The 20018-nt window shown below is 34.5% G+C and overlaps 1 protein-coding gene across 2 annotated transcripts; it reads right to left on the bottom strand.

Moving 5' to 3' along the window:
* Positions 1 to 293: 293 nt before the first annotated feature.
* On the bottom strand, positions 294 to 19866 carry FMO3 (flavin containing dimethylaniline monoxygenase 3). 2 transcript variants are annotated; one of them, XM_051998958.1, is made up of 9 exons: positions 19778 to 19866; positions 18665 to 18802; positions 14490 to 14678; positions 10029 to 10191; positions 9318 to 9460; positions 6044 to 6243; positions 4613 to 4968; positions 2460 to 2532; positions 294 to 821 (listed from the first exon to the last, which is right to left on the bottom strand). In XM_051998958.1, the coding sequence occupies exons 2-9, from the start codon at positions 18794 to 18796 to the stop codon at positions 479 to 481; spliced, it is 1599 nt and encodes a 532-aa protein (XP_051854918.1). In that variant the 5' UTR covers positions 18797 to 18802; positions 19778 to 19866; the 3' UTR covers positions 294 to 478. The 2 variants fall into 2 exon arrangements, with proteins under 2 accessions (XP_051854918.1, XP_051854919.1); XM_051998959.1 differs by lacking the exons at positions 18665 to 18802; positions 19778 to 19866 and adding an exon at positions 14774 to 14815.
* Between the last annotated feature and the right edge of the window lie 152 nt (positions 19867 to 20018).

Genomic DNA, 20018 nt, shown 5'->3' with positions numbered 1-20018 from the left:
TTTCAATAAGAGGCAAAGTGATATATTTCAACACAGTTAAACTTTGTTCCTTCAGATGCTTCTCTGTACAAAGCTCCATCTTAGAATCTTTCAGCCACCAAAACCCACATGATTACTTATAGGAAAAAATATCACATTGTTATCAGAATGAACAATCCTGACAGAGAAGGGATTCTAAATATAGGGACAGGTGTGAATGGCACAATATCCTTCCCTGGAGGCTATTTAAATGTGATTTAATTTCTTACTCAACTTTCTGGGACGTCTGAGACACAGTAATTCTGAGACAGGAGAAAGATCCCTGATAACTACTTCTTATTTGAGAAGTAGTCAGAGGTGTGGAGATGATTTATTTTATTTTATTTTACCAAGAAAGCTGACAAATGCCAATTTAGTACTTCTGTGGAATGTTGTACAAAACAGAAGAAAATATGAACCTCTCTTTTTTCTGAGTTAGAAACGCTCCAGACATTTATTATTAGTTTAAAGCAAGAAAAGCAGCAATGAGAATAATAGGAATAGCAAGTAGTTTGAGCCATTCAAAGAGAGGATAAGGTTTCTGTGGGTAACCAACAATTCGAGTCTGCATGGGTTTCAAGGTCCGGTCCCATTGGGTCAGAATGGCGTTTCTGGCTCCTGACCACTTTCCTGGTCCTGTCAATCGAAACTGGTAAGGGGTACAGGGGCCAAAGTAAACCTCCACAGCCAGCTTGGGGTCTGTGAGAAACAGCCAAAACATGTTGGGCTTGACCCCAATGAAGGAGGCAATTTCATCCATGTATACGATGTAATCTGTCTGTAATGCTTGACTGTTGCCAAACCTTCAAAGAAAGATATACATTACCATGAGTGTCTAGATTCAGCAAAGAAATAACATATGAAAGTACCATATTATTTAAATTAGTTGCCATTCACAAATATAGAATATATTCCTAAAATAGATTTATGGAGTCTCTAACAAATGACTAGTTTAACATTAATGTCTTTCCCCTCCTTAATGAAAAAAAGGAATACTTGTTACTATATGCTTATGGGTACTTGTATTTTGAGTTTTCTCCTTTTACTAAAATCTCAGTGAATAATCTTTTCTCTATCCCCACTGTCTATTTCTAATGGTGAAATAAACTTTGTTATAGATGCTATATTGGGAAATCCTTTGAGGTGTGATTAAAAAATTCTGACTTTCTCAATAAATCATATTTTATATTATCACCACAATAAAACTTCGGGGATTTCTATTGATTTAAACTGGGGATGGGAAATGTCCAGCCCACATATAATCATTTGCTAAAGCAACCACAGGCAATAATTAACTGAAAGCCAGGTACAACCATCTACCACTGCTTGACTTTATATAAATTAATGATTTTGGGAGATCCATGAATGAGGTTATAAATCGTCCTGGAAAGAAAAAAAGTTTCCCTACCTCTGAACTAAAAAGTCAGAAATTGCAGGGGTTTGTGTATAATACAAGCTCTTTTGAAGTTTCCTTTATGCTACTGAAGATACCCTCTTTATTGGTTTAGTTCACCAAACTTGTGATCCTTACATCCCTCATATAACTTCAATTTGGTTATAGTGAATTATTTTTGTATATATTCCTGCAGTCTTTTGGCTAGGATTTTTTTTTTAATTTGTGCATCATTATTTAGTCATTAATGTTATTTAGTTTCTTTATTTGCTTTATCCTTCCTTGGTTTGGCTATTATATATTCCTCACTAAATTCCTACAAATACATTTGAACCAATTTGTCAGTATTTGATGATGAAATATCACATAAAATTTTCAATTTGAAGGGAATTTTAGAGGTGATCTAGGTGTCTACAGTATTCCTGATGAGTGGTCATTCAAGTTCTATCCAGTTATCCAGTTTTGAGAAACATATTATCTTTCTAGACACCTCACTGATCATTTCTAATTATAAAAAGTTTTTCCATATCTCAAGCTGAAATATGCCTCTATAACTTATTCCATTGTTATTATTCCACTTATTATAACCACCATTCCTTCTATTGTTTTTGGTCAATAAATCAAATATAATCCCTTTTCAACATAATATTCCTTCAAATATCTAGATAGTTATTACAGTCTTTTTAAGCATCCTAATCTATAGACAAATTGTTTTTATTTCCCTTAATCAATCCATAGAAGTTATAGTACCCTTTCTTCTCATCATCTATGTACCTCTCTTTGAACCTGATCAATTTTATTGGTATTTATTTACATTTATAGTCTCAATGAAATACCCCAATATTAAATAGTAATCAGCATAACATTGACTGGATTTGGAAACTAAAACATATACAACAACATTTTTTTTTAGTGAAAGAGTTAGGAAACTGTATTACATAAGTATTTATGTATTAACATCAATATTTATTATGACCTTTGTAACTGATCTGCAAGAAGTACACTTTCAGGAGAGAAGAAAAGAAAGGAAGGAAGGAAGTATTTTTACCATTTGAGTCTCATCTTCATTTTCTCATCAATGTCATGCATCATATCACTCACAGGGGGCAAAGAACATGTTCCTAAAAAAGAAAATCAGAATAATATTTTGAGTGCAAAATTACATCTCACTCCATAGATAGATTGAGCTGGAAACTACTCAAAAATACTTAAGAGAATCTGGAATGTACTGTGTCCTTTATTATGAAGTCCAGTGGCAACTTTAGCTGTCACTGACTAATGCAATACTATTTAACTAATACAATGAAGTAATAAAAAGTTAGTGATTATTTTAAACTATCCAGATTTTATTTATCCTTCTAAGACATTAAACTAGTCACAGTGACTAAAATAATTACATAATCAAGATGGTAATCAAGGCAACTAAGTAACAGAGTGGATAGAGTGCTGATTCTGCAATCAAGAAGATTAGAGTAAAATATGAACATTGACTTTTACTGGCTGTGTAACCCTGGCCAACTCATTTAACCTGTATGCCTCAGTTTTTTATCTGTAGAATACAAAAAAAAAAAAAAAAGCCTTCCAAGATTCTTCTGAGAATAAAATGAGATAATATTTGTAAAGCACTTTGCAAAACTTAAAGCAGTATAGAAATGCTACTACTACTATTGTCATTCTGATTCATTTTTTGTTTCTATGTGCAATTTCAGCAATAAAAGAAATACCTGTTGTGGAAACCTCCTCCATAGATACAGATCCATAACTTTTCTGTTACTGATTTAGTCTGTTTGTCTGGGGGTACTGAGAAGAAAATTGATCTCCTTGTGGTCACGTAATTAGTATGCGTCACTGATAGGATTTTAATTCGGATCTCTCTAAGTGAAAGACTTATTGTTTATCTACAACCCTAAGGTATTCCTTAACTCTTTGCTAATATTGATTCCAAGTCATTTCTTACATAATCTTTGCAAAATGCTTTAATTCATTTTCTGGAAAGTTTCACTTTTTTGGAAGTGTCAATTTCCTAAAATGAGTACTATACTTTCCAACCTATAATTAAGAGATGGCAAGATTAGTGTAGTCAGTATAACTTTAGTTTTAGAATCAGAAAGTTGGGGTTTAAATTTTGCCTGGGACACTTATTACTCTGGGTACTTGTCATATACCTTCTCTCAGACTAATTTCTCTCATTTGTGAAGTGGGGATAAAACATTCTTACCTTAAAGGATCTTTGTAAAGATCAAAAGAGATTAAAAATGAGCTCTAGACAGACTTTAAATATTATAAAAATGCTGTGTGTGTGTGTGTGTGTGTGTGTGTGTGTGTGTGTGTATGATTTATCTACTTGGAAGATAGGTCAAACATCCTAACAGTTGAAGATAGTTCCATGGGAAGTTACCCTAGCTTATTGAGGAATTGAGAATAAAACAGAATTTTTATTTAGAGAAAATCCAATTTTTTCAGAGGTCACTTAATTCTTGGGATAGATTAAGCAGAGAACCATTTTATTCTGATTTTTGATGTGGAAGATTCTGGAAAAGACAAATTTATGCTATGATTGCTTTAATGGTTCAGGGCTGCAAAGGGATGAATTAAGGGTAGTTGTTGGATTCTTGAAGACTTTAAGATCTGGGAAATGGTCTAGAAAAAACAAACAAATTCTAAATAGCCCAAATGGATCATCCCAATCCCTTTTTGAGTCCCCGATCTTAAAGCCATTGAAATTTGGGGTATTTCACTCAAAGTTCAATCTATCTCCAAACCCTGAGATAAAACCTGTCCAAAGTTAGTGTCATTTAAGGAACAAACCATCAATAGATCACTGGTTTAGTTAGTTAGTTACTTATACTCTGATTCTGGTATTTTGACTCCTTAGTAACTCAGTTCCTGCTTTGTATATCTACTCCCATAAGATTAAGTCTACACTTCCTATCAGTTATCAAATAACTGGAATTCTGTCTTGGTTCGTGGCTCTCAGTCCCTAATTACTTTTCTAGTAACTCAATTCTCCTATTTTCTCTCCCCCTGAACTTGTCTTCCTGAGATTTGATTCCCAGTAAGTATATCAGAACCTCTCTGATATTGACTTTGTTGGACTGAACTCATCTGCTTCACTGCTGTACCCATGTTTGGAGCTTTGATTCACTTTGGATTTTTTGCTGACAAATCCCATTTTTACCTATTAACTCTCCCTCTACCTACCTTTTATTACTCTTGCAGCCCATCGGGACTGCATATCAACAGTAGGTATGGCAGCACCAAGGGCCTGGATGAAACCAATCATAGCCAATGTTGATTTCTCAAGACAAGGAGGGAAAACATTTTTAAAAAGGGTCACTTCGTTGTTTCTGCTTTTGAGGATTGATTCATCAAGGAAAGGGTAGGCATAACCATAGCCAGTTGCAAAAATGATGGTGTCAACAGCTTCAAACACTGTCCCATCCTGAAATACCACAGATGTTTCCTTAAATTCCTTTACATTTGGCTTGATGGTTATTGTACCACAGATGATACGTGCTGGGAGCTCATCATTGAACACAGGTTCCTTTCTCAGTGTTCTGCATAGAAAAAAGAGTCAATACTTCAGATTATAATGTTTTTTTATTTTTTTTATTTATTTTATCTGAGAAAACAGAGTAAGAAAAAAAAGAAAAAAACCGAAATAAATCTTAACAAAAGAGAACATTGTCATGTGCCCAGCAGAACATCAGGGAGGATTCAAAATATATAACAAATTACCAAGTTAAAAAAGAGTATATATAGATATAAGTATATAAGTATATATATGTGTGTGTGTGTGTATAAATATGTATATATGTATATAAATATATGTATATATTAGTCAAAGAAATTATTTTCATGAATGTCCATTTTTTCTTTACTTCCTTGTAAATTATTCTTTGATTCTCTGCTATACACTTTATTTACTTTATTTTTCCCTCTTTTGTTTCCCCACCCCCAAGAAAGCTCCAGTTAAGAAAAGATACATTTGTTTATAAGTATGTAGATATATACATACATACACACACTCAAATACACACATATCCCGCATATATATACATGGCTTTCCTATCCTTGCTGTCTCTATTACAGTTCTTGTACCCAAAGTATGGTAAACATAGAAAATGTGACTGTGCTTTTCCTGATGTACAATGCACAAAAAATCATGAGCAAATTGTGTAATAGGTGATGTGTGTGTTCACGCTAACCCTCTCACACATTTTTATATTTCTTTTTTTCTTCTACAGTAATTACCACATCTTCCTCGGTTACTAACCACAATCAACTTTATTTTCCTTGGATCCATGTGAACTTTGGCATCTCTGCTGGCACAGAATTGACCTCAAAATTGGTCATGGGCCACATGGAGATAGCTCAGAAATTTTTGCTTTCTTGCTTACCTCCTCCTTTCCTCTTGTATTCTTAGTTTTAGGCCAAGAATGTCTGCTGAGCTCAGTTAAGCTTTGGCTCAATAAATATATGCTTTTGACTAGAATTTCAGCTTCATAATCCCAGTTTTGAGGTTTACCATTCTGATGTTATTTGTTAAGCTTATTGCTTGGGGAACGATCAAACAAATGCTTGCACAGACATGACAATGCTCAGCTATATAAGAATCTGAATATAATATACCCATCCAAAGGCATCAGTCCATAGTTCTCGTGCTTAAATCTCCCATTCATCTTCTTCACGTAACACCAATCAGAAATGAATGTAGGGAGGTTGTTTCTGACGAAGTTATCAAAGCGGTTTAAAAATACCATGTCCCAAGGGAAGCCATCATCCCAGACACGACTCATTATCCAGGAACCACTTCTAGAACTGATGATAACCTAAAAATAAAAATAAAAAGTACAAAGAAAGTAGAATTGAATTCCCATTTGATAATAATAAGCAAAATCCGACTGCTATGAGCCACAGTAGTGCTGAACCTGTAGTCAAGGTACCAATTTTACCTCGAACTGTGATTAACTATATGATCCCAGACAGGTCACTTAGGCTCTGCCTCAATTTTCTCATCTGTAAAATTGGCATAATATTAGCACATACTTCCTGGGTTATTGTAAGGCTAAAATGAGATATTTGCAAAATGTTTTGTAAACCTTAAAGTACTATACAAATATTATCATCCTCGTATTTTCTAATCAAATTCTCAATGTAGAAGGAAAGTGATAAGTAAATTTCAATTGCATTTTCCCCCCAACAAACTCTGACGTTGAAGTCTTAAGAAGAAATATTTTACCTATATCTCTCTCTGCAAAACACATGTTTTCATCATTTCAATATAGAAAGGAAATTTGATCTTTTTTTTTTGCTTGTCAACTATAATATAAATATTTCTCTAAAAATGTTACTGAGTAAATTCACTAAAATTATTTCCAAAAATAGTTCCCTGAGGTCACAAAAAAATATCAATTGACTCATTTACCTAAATCTAATTTTGTTCTCCAGTTCATCTTGCAAAATAATCTTCTTAACTTCTTGATTTGGTCATGGCATTCATTGTTAGTCAAGTATTGCTATTCAAGGCATTCCATAATCTAACCTCAGTCTACATTTCCAAGTTCATCTTCCATGACTCTCTGATAATAAATTATTTTGGCCTAATACAACATCAGTTTCTCAAATATGCAAAGATACTTATGTCTTAACATCTCATCTGCTGTGCCTTTCCTTCTCAAAGCTTCTTTTGTCTATCTAATTTCTTTCTATCTATCTAATATCTAATAGCGTAAAGGTTATCTCCAAAATTTCCTCTTCTAGCTATTAATTGATCTTTTTATTTCTTTGAATTCACAAAACTAAATCCTTCCTTTTGTGTACTTAGTAATTCACTGCCTTGACATTTTGTATTGTTATTTTTACTTTCAAATATCTATACGCTAAATATTTCTCTCTGCAGATATTCATCTCCCCAGCTAGATTTCAAGTTCCTTGACAAGGAGAATTCTTTGTTGTATTTCTTTGGCTTTCGAAGAGTGCTTTGGATGTAGTGAGTTTTTCATAAATATTCATTTATTATTATTGATTGGTCTAAGATGGCTACCTACTTTCTTACATTGTGGATAGATAAAAGAGTCAAACTTGATTAGCATCAGAACTTTGTTTTGATATATGTTCTTTGTAAGTTGCTGTGATTAAATATAAGGAAAACCATTTTTTAACAATTAAACCTTTTCAAAAGTGGAATGGGCTGTCTTGCAGGTGGGACTCTGATTTTCCTGGTTTTCCCTTCAAAAAAGGATAAATTGGAAAGGCCATTGACTCTTGAGGCAGAAGTATTTGAAGTCAATTCCCACTTTTTATTCTGCTTATATGACTTTGGGCAAGTCCCATTTCTTTCCTGAACCTTGTTTTCTTTTTATGTAAAATGAGGGAGCTTGAGTTAGAAGATTTCTAGTTTCCTTTCAGTTCTAGACTTACGATCCTTGATAAATTTTAATTTAAGAGAATGGAGTAACGAATCCAGCCATTCTGGAGAGCAATCTGGAATTATGCCCAAAAAGTTATCAAACTGTGCATACCCTTTGATCCAGCAGTGTTTCTATTGGGCTTATACCCCAAAGAGATACTAAAAAAGGGAAAGGGACCTGTATGTGCCAAAATGTTTGTAGCAGCCCTGTTTGTAGTGGCTAGAAACTGGAAAATGAATGGATGCCCATCAATTGGAGAATGGCTGGGTAAATTGTGGTATATGAATGTTATGGAATATTATTGCTCTGTAAGGAATGACCAGCAGGATGAATACAGAGAGGCTTGGAGAGACCTACATGGACTGATGCTAAGTGAGATGAGCAGAACCAAGATATCATTATACACTTCGACAACGATATTGTATGAGGATGTATTCTGATGGAAGTGGATTTCTATGACAAAGAGACCTAACTGAGTTTCAATGGATAAATGATGGACAGAAACAGCTACACCCAAAGAAGGAACACTGGGAAATGAATGTGAACTATTTGCATTTTTGATTTTCTTCCCGAGTTATTTTTACCTTTTGAATCCAATTCTCCCTGTGCAGCGGGAGAACTGTTCAGTTCTGCAAATATGTATTGTATCTAGGATATACTGCAACATATTTAACATATATAGGACTGCTTGCCATCCTGGGGGGGGGGGGAGGAGGGAGGGAGGGGAAAAAACGAAACATAAGCGAGTGCAAGGGATAATGTTGTAAAAAAAATTATCCTGGCATGGATTCTGTCAATACAAAGTTATTATTAAATAAAATAAAATTTAAAATTAAAAAGAAAAAAAAAAGAGAGAATGGAGTAGATAAAATAGCCACTGAGATTTCATCCACCTCTGAATTCTTTGATTTTATAACTCAAACTCTCTTATTTCCATCACCTGACAATGCATTTAGAATATGAATTTTTTAATGTGTTGAATTAATTTCATCTCTGAGTCATTGAGAATTTTGGAGAAGATTCTTGTTAAGATAACAGGATTGATCAAGGTAATCTCTTTGATGCTTGCCAGTTATGAGGCTTGATGATTCTATGATTAGAAGCATGCTGGGAGACCCTCAGTCTAGTAGCATTAGACCTGACTTCTAGAAAAAAATCTCCCTATTGTTTGTGCCATTGGCATGTGGGACAAAAATAAGGAATTTTAGGTGGTTTAACCTAAAATCCAAAACATTCTACAAAGTGAAAATGTTTAAAGAGGAAAACACTGATGTTTTGAAACAGATTTTCTCTATCATACTACTTTCTTAGACATATTCTGACTTCATCAATTAGTGGATGCGGATATTTCTGGAGGAAAGCTGACCTGGCCCTAGGACTCCTGGAGTTCCAAATCAATGATGCTATTACAAACTCCTTGTTGCAATAATGTTCTATTATAGGAATAATAATTAGGTGAAGGATAAATCACTAAGAATCTTAGAAAATCATACCTGTGCTGCTGTGTGACTCAGTTCTGTAGCAATATCACAGCCTGAATTCCCCAAACCAATCACAAGCACTCTCTTCCCCTTAAATCCTTCTGGCCCCTTGTATTCCCGACTGTGGAAGTACTTGCCTTTAAACTCTTTCAGCCCTAAGGGTGAAAATGGAGAATAAACAAATTTGCTAAAAGTAAAAATAAAAAACAGGAAAGATTTTTCGTTTAAATCTTGACTTGTCTTTTACCTCTGTTTGTTATGACAAACTTCAGAAAACATTTTGTAAATGCTCAAAGCAGCAGCTTATTTCTTTCTTTTACCGTCAAGTCCATGGACAATTTTAAAAACAGCTATTCAGAAGACTCAATGACTGGATCAAGTCATGTCTTTATCATTTACTAACTCTGTCACCATGGTGGTGCTCAGATTCTCAGCATTCCCTGGTGACTCTCTAAAAATAAAGCCAAATTATCGATCTGAATCAGCGGAGGGAGTTTCTACACAAGGAGTTTCCCCATACTGATTAACTCATAGGTTTGGTTCAAAGTAGGGTGGGGTGATGTATTGTATTTTTATATTTATGTATTTTATTTGTATTTATTCTAACCATTCTGTGATGAAAAAAACAACAAAAATAATAATCACCAAAAAAATTTTAAATAATGAAAATTTTGCCTTAGCTAGCTTTGTCAAGTCTTCATAGTAAGTCTTCTTTCAACTCACCTGGAAAGTTATCTTTTGGCAGATTGGGGAACACATGATGTCCTGTACATATCATAACACCATCAAACACAGCTGATTCCTGCTTCCCATCCTTTTCAGTCACAACATCCCATTGGCCAGTAACAGAGAAATCAGGACGCTTCTTTATCTTGGAGACCAAGGTCTTAAAAAAGCAAAAAGCAACATTTTTCTCAGTAGTGACATGCATGAATGGATGGAGCAGACAAGTAAGGAATTTACCAGAACTTGGAGGTAATAGTGTGGAATAGGTAGAAGGATCAGCCAATCAGTCAATAAATATTTTTAAGCACCAACTATCTGCTAGGAGCTATGTTAAATACTGAGGATACAAAGAAAGACAAAATGGACTTTCTGACTCCAAAAAATTCACCATCTAAGTGGGGAGACACAAAAAACTATGTACAAACAAGCTATATAAAGGATAAATGGAAAACATCAATAGCAGGAAGGCACCCGAATTAAAACTGTTGTTTCTTTGGGAAGATGGGATTTTATTCACATCTAGGTGACCATTAACTCCAATACTCTTCTAAAACTGAAATCTCCTGAAGAGGATATCTTTATTTTTTTAATAAAGTATTTTATTAAGAATTGAATATCGGAAATAAATTGAACTAAGCTTGCTTTGTAATTATTTATATTTGATTTAATTTCAACCCATAGAACAATCAATTTTGATAGGAAAAAATAAAATAGAAAAATTAGATGACGTCAACATACATGGAGGATAGACTTTGAGTCAGGAATATTGGATTCCACCTATTTTGGACCCTGGGCAAGTTACAACTTCAATTTTCAACTGAGACCTAGAAAGCTTATGTGGTTACCCCTGGTATACATGTTACATTCCAAAAGATATGAATTTTAAGATTATAGGATCACAGATTTTATTTAGAGCTGAAAAAAGTCAATCTGGTCTAACTTTTTCATTTTGTAATCAAGATGCTGAGTCCCAGAGATTTGCTCATTAACTAATCTAACTTAATTAATTAATTAAATCAAATTTGATGAATAGTAGAGCTGAGATTTGAACCCAGGACCTCTTAGGGCCATTTTCACACCTTCACTGTACCACACTGTGTAAACATCAGTAATTTTTCAGTTACTGCCCCTAACTCTCCATTGGAATTCTTTCTTTTCCACATAGGTCAGCTTCAGAAAATGATATTGTTTCAATCTTCCTTATCTCTGTACCCTAAGGACCACTGGTTCTTGCCATCTAAAAACTACTATCTGCATTGCCTCCCATGATTAAAATGTGATTTCCACGAGAGCAGGAGCTGTCATGCTTTTCCATATGTATACTCAGCTGTGCTAGGGCACAGAACTTTATACAAAATAAACAATACATTTTCATTGATCCAGTCATTCATTTTTTTCTTCCAGTGCTTAATCTTATTCCTTTTTTTAATGTGGTCACAGTAAATATGAACTCTATTCTTTGCTTTCACATACCTTATTTCACTCTTTCCTTATTTGTAAGTCTCATACACACCAGTATTAATGGATTTGAGTATTCCATTTCAATAATGAAGCACATTTTATTTAACCATCCCCCTATTCTGGGACACAGTCTTTTTCCAGGTTGTTTTTTTTGTTTGTTTGTTTGTTTCAATTACATAGAATGCTTTTCTGAAATTCTTTCTGGATAGGGTTTCTATTTGTGATGTGGTAATTTGTGCCTTTACTGAATTATTTTTAGAATCATAGTGACCTCTCCTAGAGAATTAAAATTTGGTCTTAGAATAACCCTTATGGATAGAATACACCCCATTTATAAACAGTCTTACTCATAGATATGATTTGATGAATATGAGGAAGTCTCTTTCTTTTTCTCTTATCTACCCAATCCTCTTATATTCTACTGTGGGGACTAAAATTTCATAAAGAGATGTTTAGCCATTTGGTTCAAGAAGTGTTTTGACGTGGGGAGATATATCCCACTGACTTAGCAATCAAATCAGCAAACAAAAACATTAAGCACCTGCTACTAAGGTCAGGTGCCATACTGTTTTCTGGGGATACAAAGACAAAAGCTCCTGATCTTTACAACATTCTATTCTGCTAGAGGATTATATGACCCCAAATTATTAAAAACTGGATATAGCACTATAGCTTTACCAGGCAAAAACACAAATAAATAAGATATATGCAATACCTATACACATTTCAATATATACACAGATACAAGTATACACACATATATGTATATACACACACTTATACATACATGCAAAATGTAGCTATTGATTGAGATTGGTGAAATTTGTATTTGAAGGAACAATTAGAGAGGAAATAAGACAAGCTTCTTGTATGAGTTGACACCTTAATGAAGTGAAAAGTTAAAAAGGACCAAGGGAGACATTAAAGAGTAATAGAAAGAGGTAGAAGTAGTCTTGGATAACTAGAATGGTTAAGTGGGGAATATTCTGGATACGAAATTAAAGGTCAGGTTTTTCAATCTTGGCTCTACCCTTTACCACCTATGTGACTGTGGGCAAACCATCTTATCTTATCTATAAAATGAGGAAGAGGGACAGACTAAATGATGACTCCCAAGAGCTCTGCCAACTTGAAATCTATAATCTGAAGATCCCTGGCCTTTGAGTCCAATTGTGTCCTGACATTCAGGGATTTGCTGGTAAATATCTAATAACTGACTCTGAAGAAAAATTGTATGTACAATATATTTTAAAATTTAATCTTCACAGCATGGGAGGAAGGAATTTATGACCAAAGAAGAACTAGAGATCACTATTGACTACAAAATAGAAAATTTTGATTATATCAAATTGAAAAGTTTTTGTACAAACAAAACTAATGCAGACAAGATTAGAAGGGAAACAATAAACTGGGAAAACATTTTTACAGTCAAAGGTTCTGATAAAGGCCCATTTCCAAAATATATAGAGAATTGACCCTAATTTATAAGAAATCAAGCCATTCTCCAATTGATAAATGGTCAAAGGATATGAATAGACAATTCTCAGACGAAGAAATTAAAACTATTTCTAGCCATATGAAAATATGCTCCAAATCATTATTAATCAGAGAAATGCAAATTAAGATAACTCTGAGATACCACTACACACCTGTCAGAATAGCTAGAATGACAGGGAAAGATGATGCGGTATGTTGAAGGGGATGTGTTGGTGGAATTGTGAATACATCCAGCCATTCTGGAGAGCAATTTGGAACTATGCTCAAAAAGTTATCAAACTGTGCATACCTTTTGATCCAGCAGTGTTTCTACTGGGCTTATATCCCAAAGAGATACTAAAGAAAGGAAAGGGATCTGTATGTGCCAAAATGTTTGTGGCGGTCCTTTTTGTGGTGGCTAAAAACTGGAAAATGAATGGATGCCCATCAATTGGAGAATGGTTGAGTAAATTGTGGTATATGAATGTTATGGAATATTATTGTTCTATAAGAAGTGACCAGCAGGATGAATACAGAGAGGCTTGGAGGGACTGACATGAACTGATGCTAAGTGAAATGAGCAGAACCAGGAGATCATTATATACCTCAACAATGATACTGTTTGAGGATGTATTCTGATGGAAGTGGATCTCTTCGATAAAGAGATCTTAGTCAGTTTCAATTGATCAAGGATGGACAGAAGCAGCTACACCCAAAGAAAGAACACTGGGGAACGAATGTAAACTATTTGCATTTTTGTTTTTCTTCCTAGGTTATGTTTACCTTCTGAATTCAATTCTTCCTGTACAACAAGAGAACTGTTCAGTTCTGCACACATATATTGTATCTAGGATACACTGTGACATATTTAACTTGTATAGGACTGCTTGCCATTTGGGGAAGAGGGTGAAGAGAGGGAGGGGAAAAGTCGGAACAGAAGTGAGTGCAAGGGATAATGTTGTAAAAAAAAAAATTACCCAGGCATGGGCTCTGTCAATAAAAAATTATAAAAAAAAAAAAGAAAAAAATTTAATCTTCACTAGTAGCATTTTCTTCATCACTTTAAGTCTACACAATAAATAAAACACTAAATCACGCCTTAATGTATAGCATTTGCTGATTTCCAAGGGATAAATGCTCACACTGAAATGCTAACGATTGTCTGAAAGCTGATATGAGCTGATTCCATCATACTATTGCTCTTATCCACTGGTTTGTTTTGTAACATCTCTGAATCTTTCTTAATAGCAAAATAGCAAAATGAAGGTGTTTGATCACTAAGTTCCTTCCAACATTAACATGCTCAGATTATAGACAGATACATTTTGAGCATAGAGAGAGAGATTTTTGATCTCATCTGAGAAGGCAGGCTTCATTGGGATATTATAGCATCCAGGGTCCCACTATTGGGAGCTGCCTTTGAGTGAGTAAATAGTGCTGAAAATAAAGGTAGAAGAGAGGAATCACAGGAAAAAGCTTCAATGAAACTGTCTAGGAACAGTATTGTGAGTAATATCTTACCTTAAATCGTATATATCTTAAGAGATTTTTTTCTTTGGCAAATGTGATGATATACTCCTGGAGCTTACTCCTATGCATGAAAATGGGGTAATTATCTGGGTAAGGGAAATCTGGGAAACACATCATTTCTTTTGAGGAGTTGGTGAACACAGATTGGTAAATGCTCCCCCTGCCTTCTTCTGCATGGTCCTAAGAAAAATAAACATGGATATTAAAAAACTAAGTAGAGTATTTATAAGTGAGCAAGCCTCTGAAATTTGAGGCAAATTTCTAATTTAACTCACCAGTCCCAAGTGCACCTTTGCTTCAAGTCAATTTAAAAGACCCTGGGATAGAATGTGCAGGAAAGGAGAGAATGGAAAAGGGAGACTAGTTAAGAGAGTGCTGAAATAATCCAGACAAATAAAGAGAGAGAGTAGAGGCCCAACATGATAGATATCTTCAAATACATTAAAGATTATCATGAAGAAATGGGAAAAGACTTCACTTTTACTTCAGAGGGCAGATCTAGAAGCAATGAGTAAAAATCTAAGAGAGTTCTATATAAAGAAAGAGATGTTTCATAATTATATCAACAATTGAATGATTTTCCCTTTTGAATTCAATTTAATTTAACAAACCTTGCTAAGTACTCCATATGTACAGAAAACTTTTGTAGAAATTAATGGAAGGTACAAATGTTAGATAGCACATATCTCCCTTATTTCCTCCTATCTCATAGAGCTCATGCTCTAATAATAGCATAAGGTGCATAATATAAAATCAAAATATACTCAATATATTGAATTAGATGGTGTCTGTGACCTTTCTTTCCAGTTTTTCACTATTAGTCTGATCTTGAGATCTTTCTCCCTCTATATACTATCTATATCCATAGTTATGCATGAACACATATACACTTGCATCAAAGGTACATGTTGCACACCCAAGACCTGAAGGTCTTTATCCTAGGTTCCATGATCATAGCTTTGGGTTCCAGGGCAAGGCTAAATCTTTTAAGGATCCTAGGAATATCTGTGATAACTGATGGTATTGTTCTACAGGGATGATGAAGTAGGTAGGAGAGGTGTTTCTCTAATGCTATCAGAGTGAAGTCTCACTGCTATGTATCCTTCCAAGTTTATCAGCCAACAAACTTAGTTGGCTAGCCTTAAGTAGTTTTTTGTTATTTAGTTGACTTGTCATGTCTGACTCTTCGTTAGCCCTTTAGAGTTTTCTTGGCAAAGTTACTGGAATCATTTGCCATTTTTCCTTCTTCAACTCATTTTACAGACAAGGAAACTGAGGCAAACAGGGTTAAGTGTCTTGCCAGGGTCACACCACTAATAAGTGATTAATGTCAGATTTGAATTCAGCTCCTTCTGTCTGTAGAATCAGGGCTTCCATCCAGCAGAAATATTTACTAAGGATAATCATCTTCCTCACAATCTATGACATGCTCTTCCATAAGTACATATATAATCTAGGGGGAAGTGGGCTTAAGTTTAGAGAGCACATGTGACTCATGTACTGACAGCTCCTAATTCTTGGAAATCCTTTTTCTGCCATTCATCAGGTGCTCAAGGAGCTCCTCTTAGGCAGGATATAGGTTTATTTTGCTTTTTTGTTTTGTTTTTCTTTTTTGCCTCATAGAGCAGTGAATCTAGGTCTAATATGCTTATTTGACTTCTAATATAGACATTGCTACATGCTGCTACAGAGATGAAACTAGAACAATAATGGGTGAACTAGACGTTACACACTGTCCAGACCCTTCAAGGTTTCCCAGGTTACCCAACAGTCAAATAATCATTGGGAGGAAAAGGAGACCTACACTGAAGACTGACTCTCAAATCCCCTTTCTTCTGTTACCCCTCCCAGATGGATTTTCTTTAGGGATGGAAGCTAGCATGTCTTCCTAATTTGAAAACAAGTCCTGTGATGTGGCCAAGCTTCCTTGGCTCATCTGAAAAAATTCTTGGGCATCACTCCAGTTCAAAGGACTTTTCACACAGTCTAAAGTTTATGATGGATGGATGGATGGATTGATTGGGATATATTTTTACTTAGTTAACATAACCAAGATGAAAATATGATTGTGTGGTTTCAACTCAACCTTACAAAAATACAATTTATATCTGTGTGTATATGTGTGTGTATATATATATATATGTATATATATATATACACACACATATATGTGTGTATGTATGTATGTATATATGTATACATTTATCAAATGAGAAAATAATTATAAAGCTCTTAGTATAATGTCTGGCATTTAGTAAACATTATTTTCTTTTCCACACTATTATTTATGATACAGTGACACTTAGTATTATATAAAAGTAAGTAAGAAATGTAATTTGAAGTAAAGGAAAGCAGGTCAATTAGTAAAAAGCTAGACACAGGTAAGTATTGTAATAATATTAAGAAACTTACTGTTTGCTAGTAGGTTTGGGAGTATGTCACCTGCAATCCTATCTAGTCCCTGGTTAATTAAATATCCTCTCCCTAAGGAGGAAAATCAGAAATTTTTGCATATCTAGTGTAAACAAAGGTGTTTTTTCTGATAATCTGTGGTTTGAAAGGGAACCCTACTCTGAAAAAGAATAAAATATTAAAACACATAATTGATGGTCACATGATAATATTTTATCTTCCTACTTGTCAAATAAAACAATGAAATCTCAGTAGATTATTAAGGAAGGATCAGGAGAAGGATGGTAGCATAAAGGAAGGAGAAGGGAATTTGGAAGAAATTTGGGCCTTTTGGAGAAATTGTCAATAAAGAAAAAAGATCAAAAGACATGGTGATTAATGATGATCATTAAGCTTCCATAAAAGAATCAGGTCAGATTGATGGACCCAAGAAGGGCAGACGGAATAATAAATAATAATAAAGAGAATTCTGTGAGCAGAATACAGAGAAATCACTGAATCAGGATTTCAGTGACTCTGGCAACAATATTGACTTGGGATAATAGAATATAAGCTTCTTGAGAGAAGGATCTGTTTTGTTTTTGTATTTTATTGCTGATATCTTATTGAATGAAGGAATGAAAAAAAGGTAGAGTTACAACATAAACAGAAAGAAAGAAGAAGGGAAATGTGTTACTTCCAAGATGAAAGTTCACATAAGAGGGCTCACTTGAATTAGTTGAGTTTGTTTGTACAATAACTTTGGTCCTAATATATACCCCAGGATCCATGACTGTATTATTTCTGCCATTATACTATGCCATTTCCAATACTCTGAGCCCCTGATGCCACATCAAATATCCAGAAAAAAAATGGAATTATAATTGTTAGTATTTGTTACATGGCTCCAAGCTGAAGAATCTTAATCAGATAGCTACTGAAGCTTTTGAAGCCTCTGGGGATGCAAACCTATTGCTTAAATAAAAACAATTGTGTTAAGTCTTGACTTCACCAAATACTTTCTTTGATCAAACCTCAACATCAAAATCTTAGACCTTAGGGTTCATTGCAATATCCTTAGGGTTCATTCAAGACCTGCAGCAAGACCAAGTAAACTTACAACCATCATATGAATTGGGAATGGTGTTATAGAAAAGACCATGGCAACTTTAGTCAATTAAATGTAAAGTGTCATTCCTCTTGAAATAAGCATGTGAGTGGCCTAATGCAAACTGTTACATACTAAACGGGATGAACAATCTTCTTATTTACTGATGATTAAGCCCAAACTGGCTGATACAGAACATAGAATGCCAGGCCTGAAGTCAGGAAGATATCTTCAGTTTATCTCCCAAGAAAACCTCAAATGGGATTATAAAGACACAGACATGATTGGAAAAAAAAAATTGAACAACAATCCAGGCTAACATCTGTAGACAATCTCAGAGACCTCTGAAATTTCACATGGCTATATTTGTTCCTGACTTGAAAGTCATTTATAGAAGTTAAGAGGAAATCATAAAACAAACATGTTTTAGTGCTGTTCTTTTTTGATATGGCTGTAATTTTCCAGTTTCTCTCCCCCATTCTAGAAACCTTACCTTAAGAATAAACTACTCAAACAAAACAAATACCTTGCCCATGTCTGGCAACATGTACCTCTTTCAGCAAATAGAGTTGACTACCTGTCTACTGAGGCATTTTTGAAAGCCAAAAAATCTGTTCTACCACAAGAACCCATTTTGTCTTTTGTTACATAATAAAAGTTCACTCACCGAGAACTTCCACAGGCCCCCAACACCATCACTCCTCTCAAAGCAGGTGGGCTCAAGCCCTTCTTCCAAACAGGCCCTGACGGAGGCCAGGCCACTTACCCCAGCTCCAATGATTGCCACTCTCTTCCCCATGGTCTCCTGTAAGAACAGAGGCTCTAGCAAAGCTTCTTCAGCCAGCATTATCATTTAACTCAACTTTTTACGTTATTTCTATTTGACTGAAAAATATGTTGATTTTTTTTCCCATCTCCACATTTCTATTTAGGGATCTTCAAGAATGAAATTGTCATTGTCAATAGAGAGATGGTTTTAGAAGCAAGATAACCCAGACTGGACTCCTTACATGGAATAACTTGCCTATGATCATAGGCAAGTCACTTAGTCTCTAGTGTCTCTTCTATTTTTTAAAGATTAAAGAAGAGATGCTGTTCTCCCTCAGTGAAGCAACTTTCCACCCTAGGACCATCCTTAACCTATGAAATCATAGACCTGCTTTCCCATCTGCACCCCATGTCCAAAGACTTCTTTTGATCATTTGACTATGTTTTCCATGCTCTCTTTCAGTTCTTATATCGAATATTTCTTTATTTTCTTTACTTTTACATTGTGAGTAATGTTACATGTGACTAATCACTTTAGTGTAATGATTAAAAGAAGCTTCCAGCCAAATGTAATTATTAAATTTCTTGACCTCAGAAACACTTCTTTCTAATGTCTTGTTTTCCCCTTCATCTTCCTCCCAAAAACATGCTTTTTCACCTGTCTTGTCTGTATGCAAAAACGTATAGAATATTAGAACAGGGAAAAATATCCTCAAAGATTGTTTAATTCAATTTCCTCATTTCAGAGACAAAGAAACAACAATAATTTCCCCCTTGTAAAAAATAAATAACAACTTTGGGAAGTATTGTTTATTCACGCTATTTATTTAATAATTTTAAGCCCAAATTGAGGAATAATGCTCAGAATTATTAGATTAATTTAGAATTTGTTAATTGGATCTGTTCTTACAGCATACTATATTTTGTTCCAATAATGTTGGGAGTAGACATATGGACAGCATTTTTATTACCCATCCTTCCCCTCCACTATTCCCATCCCTCAAGTGTCTACCTTTCTTCTCTTTGCTACCTTCTCTTATTCTTCACGTCTTCTGAGTCTTTGAATGTTCTGTAAAGGACATGAAGATTTATAAAAGGGAATGGCTTTCACAATCTTTCCTCTAGAGGCAATAATTGAAAATAGGAGGAGCTTCTCTTAAAGAGAAAGTACCCCTTTTTACTTAGTGATCCAATGAATCAGCTCATAAAAACAAACTCCTATGGTAATTATGATTTAGGATTCTGGAACTCAT

Source organism: Antechinus flavipes, chromosome 4, assembly GCF_016432865.1.
Source record: "Antechinus flavipes isolate AdamAnt ecotype Samford, QLD, Australia chromosome 4, AdamAnt_v2, whole genome shotgun sequence".
Classification (NCBI taxonomy): domain Eukaryota; kingdom Metazoa; phylum Chordata; class Mammalia; order Dasyuromorphia; family Dasyuridae; genus Antechinus; species Antechinus flavipes.
The sequence above is the reverse complement of the archived record's forward strand: the minus strand, read 5'-3'. Positions and strand labels throughout refer to the sequence as shown.

Coding starts and splice junctions, on each gene's coding strand:
- FMO3 (XM_051998958.1), bottom strand. CDS start 18,796: ATGGGGAAGAGAGTGGCAATCATTGGAGCTGGGGTAAGTGGCCTGGCC. Junction 10,192..14,489: donor TAAGATATATACGATTTAAG/GTAAGATATTAC, acceptor TGCTTTTTTAAG/ACCTTGGTCTCCAAGATAAA. Junction 4,969..6,043: donor GGACTGATGCCTTTGGATGG/GTATATTATATT, acceptor TTTTCTATGCAG/AACACTGAGAAAGGAACCTG.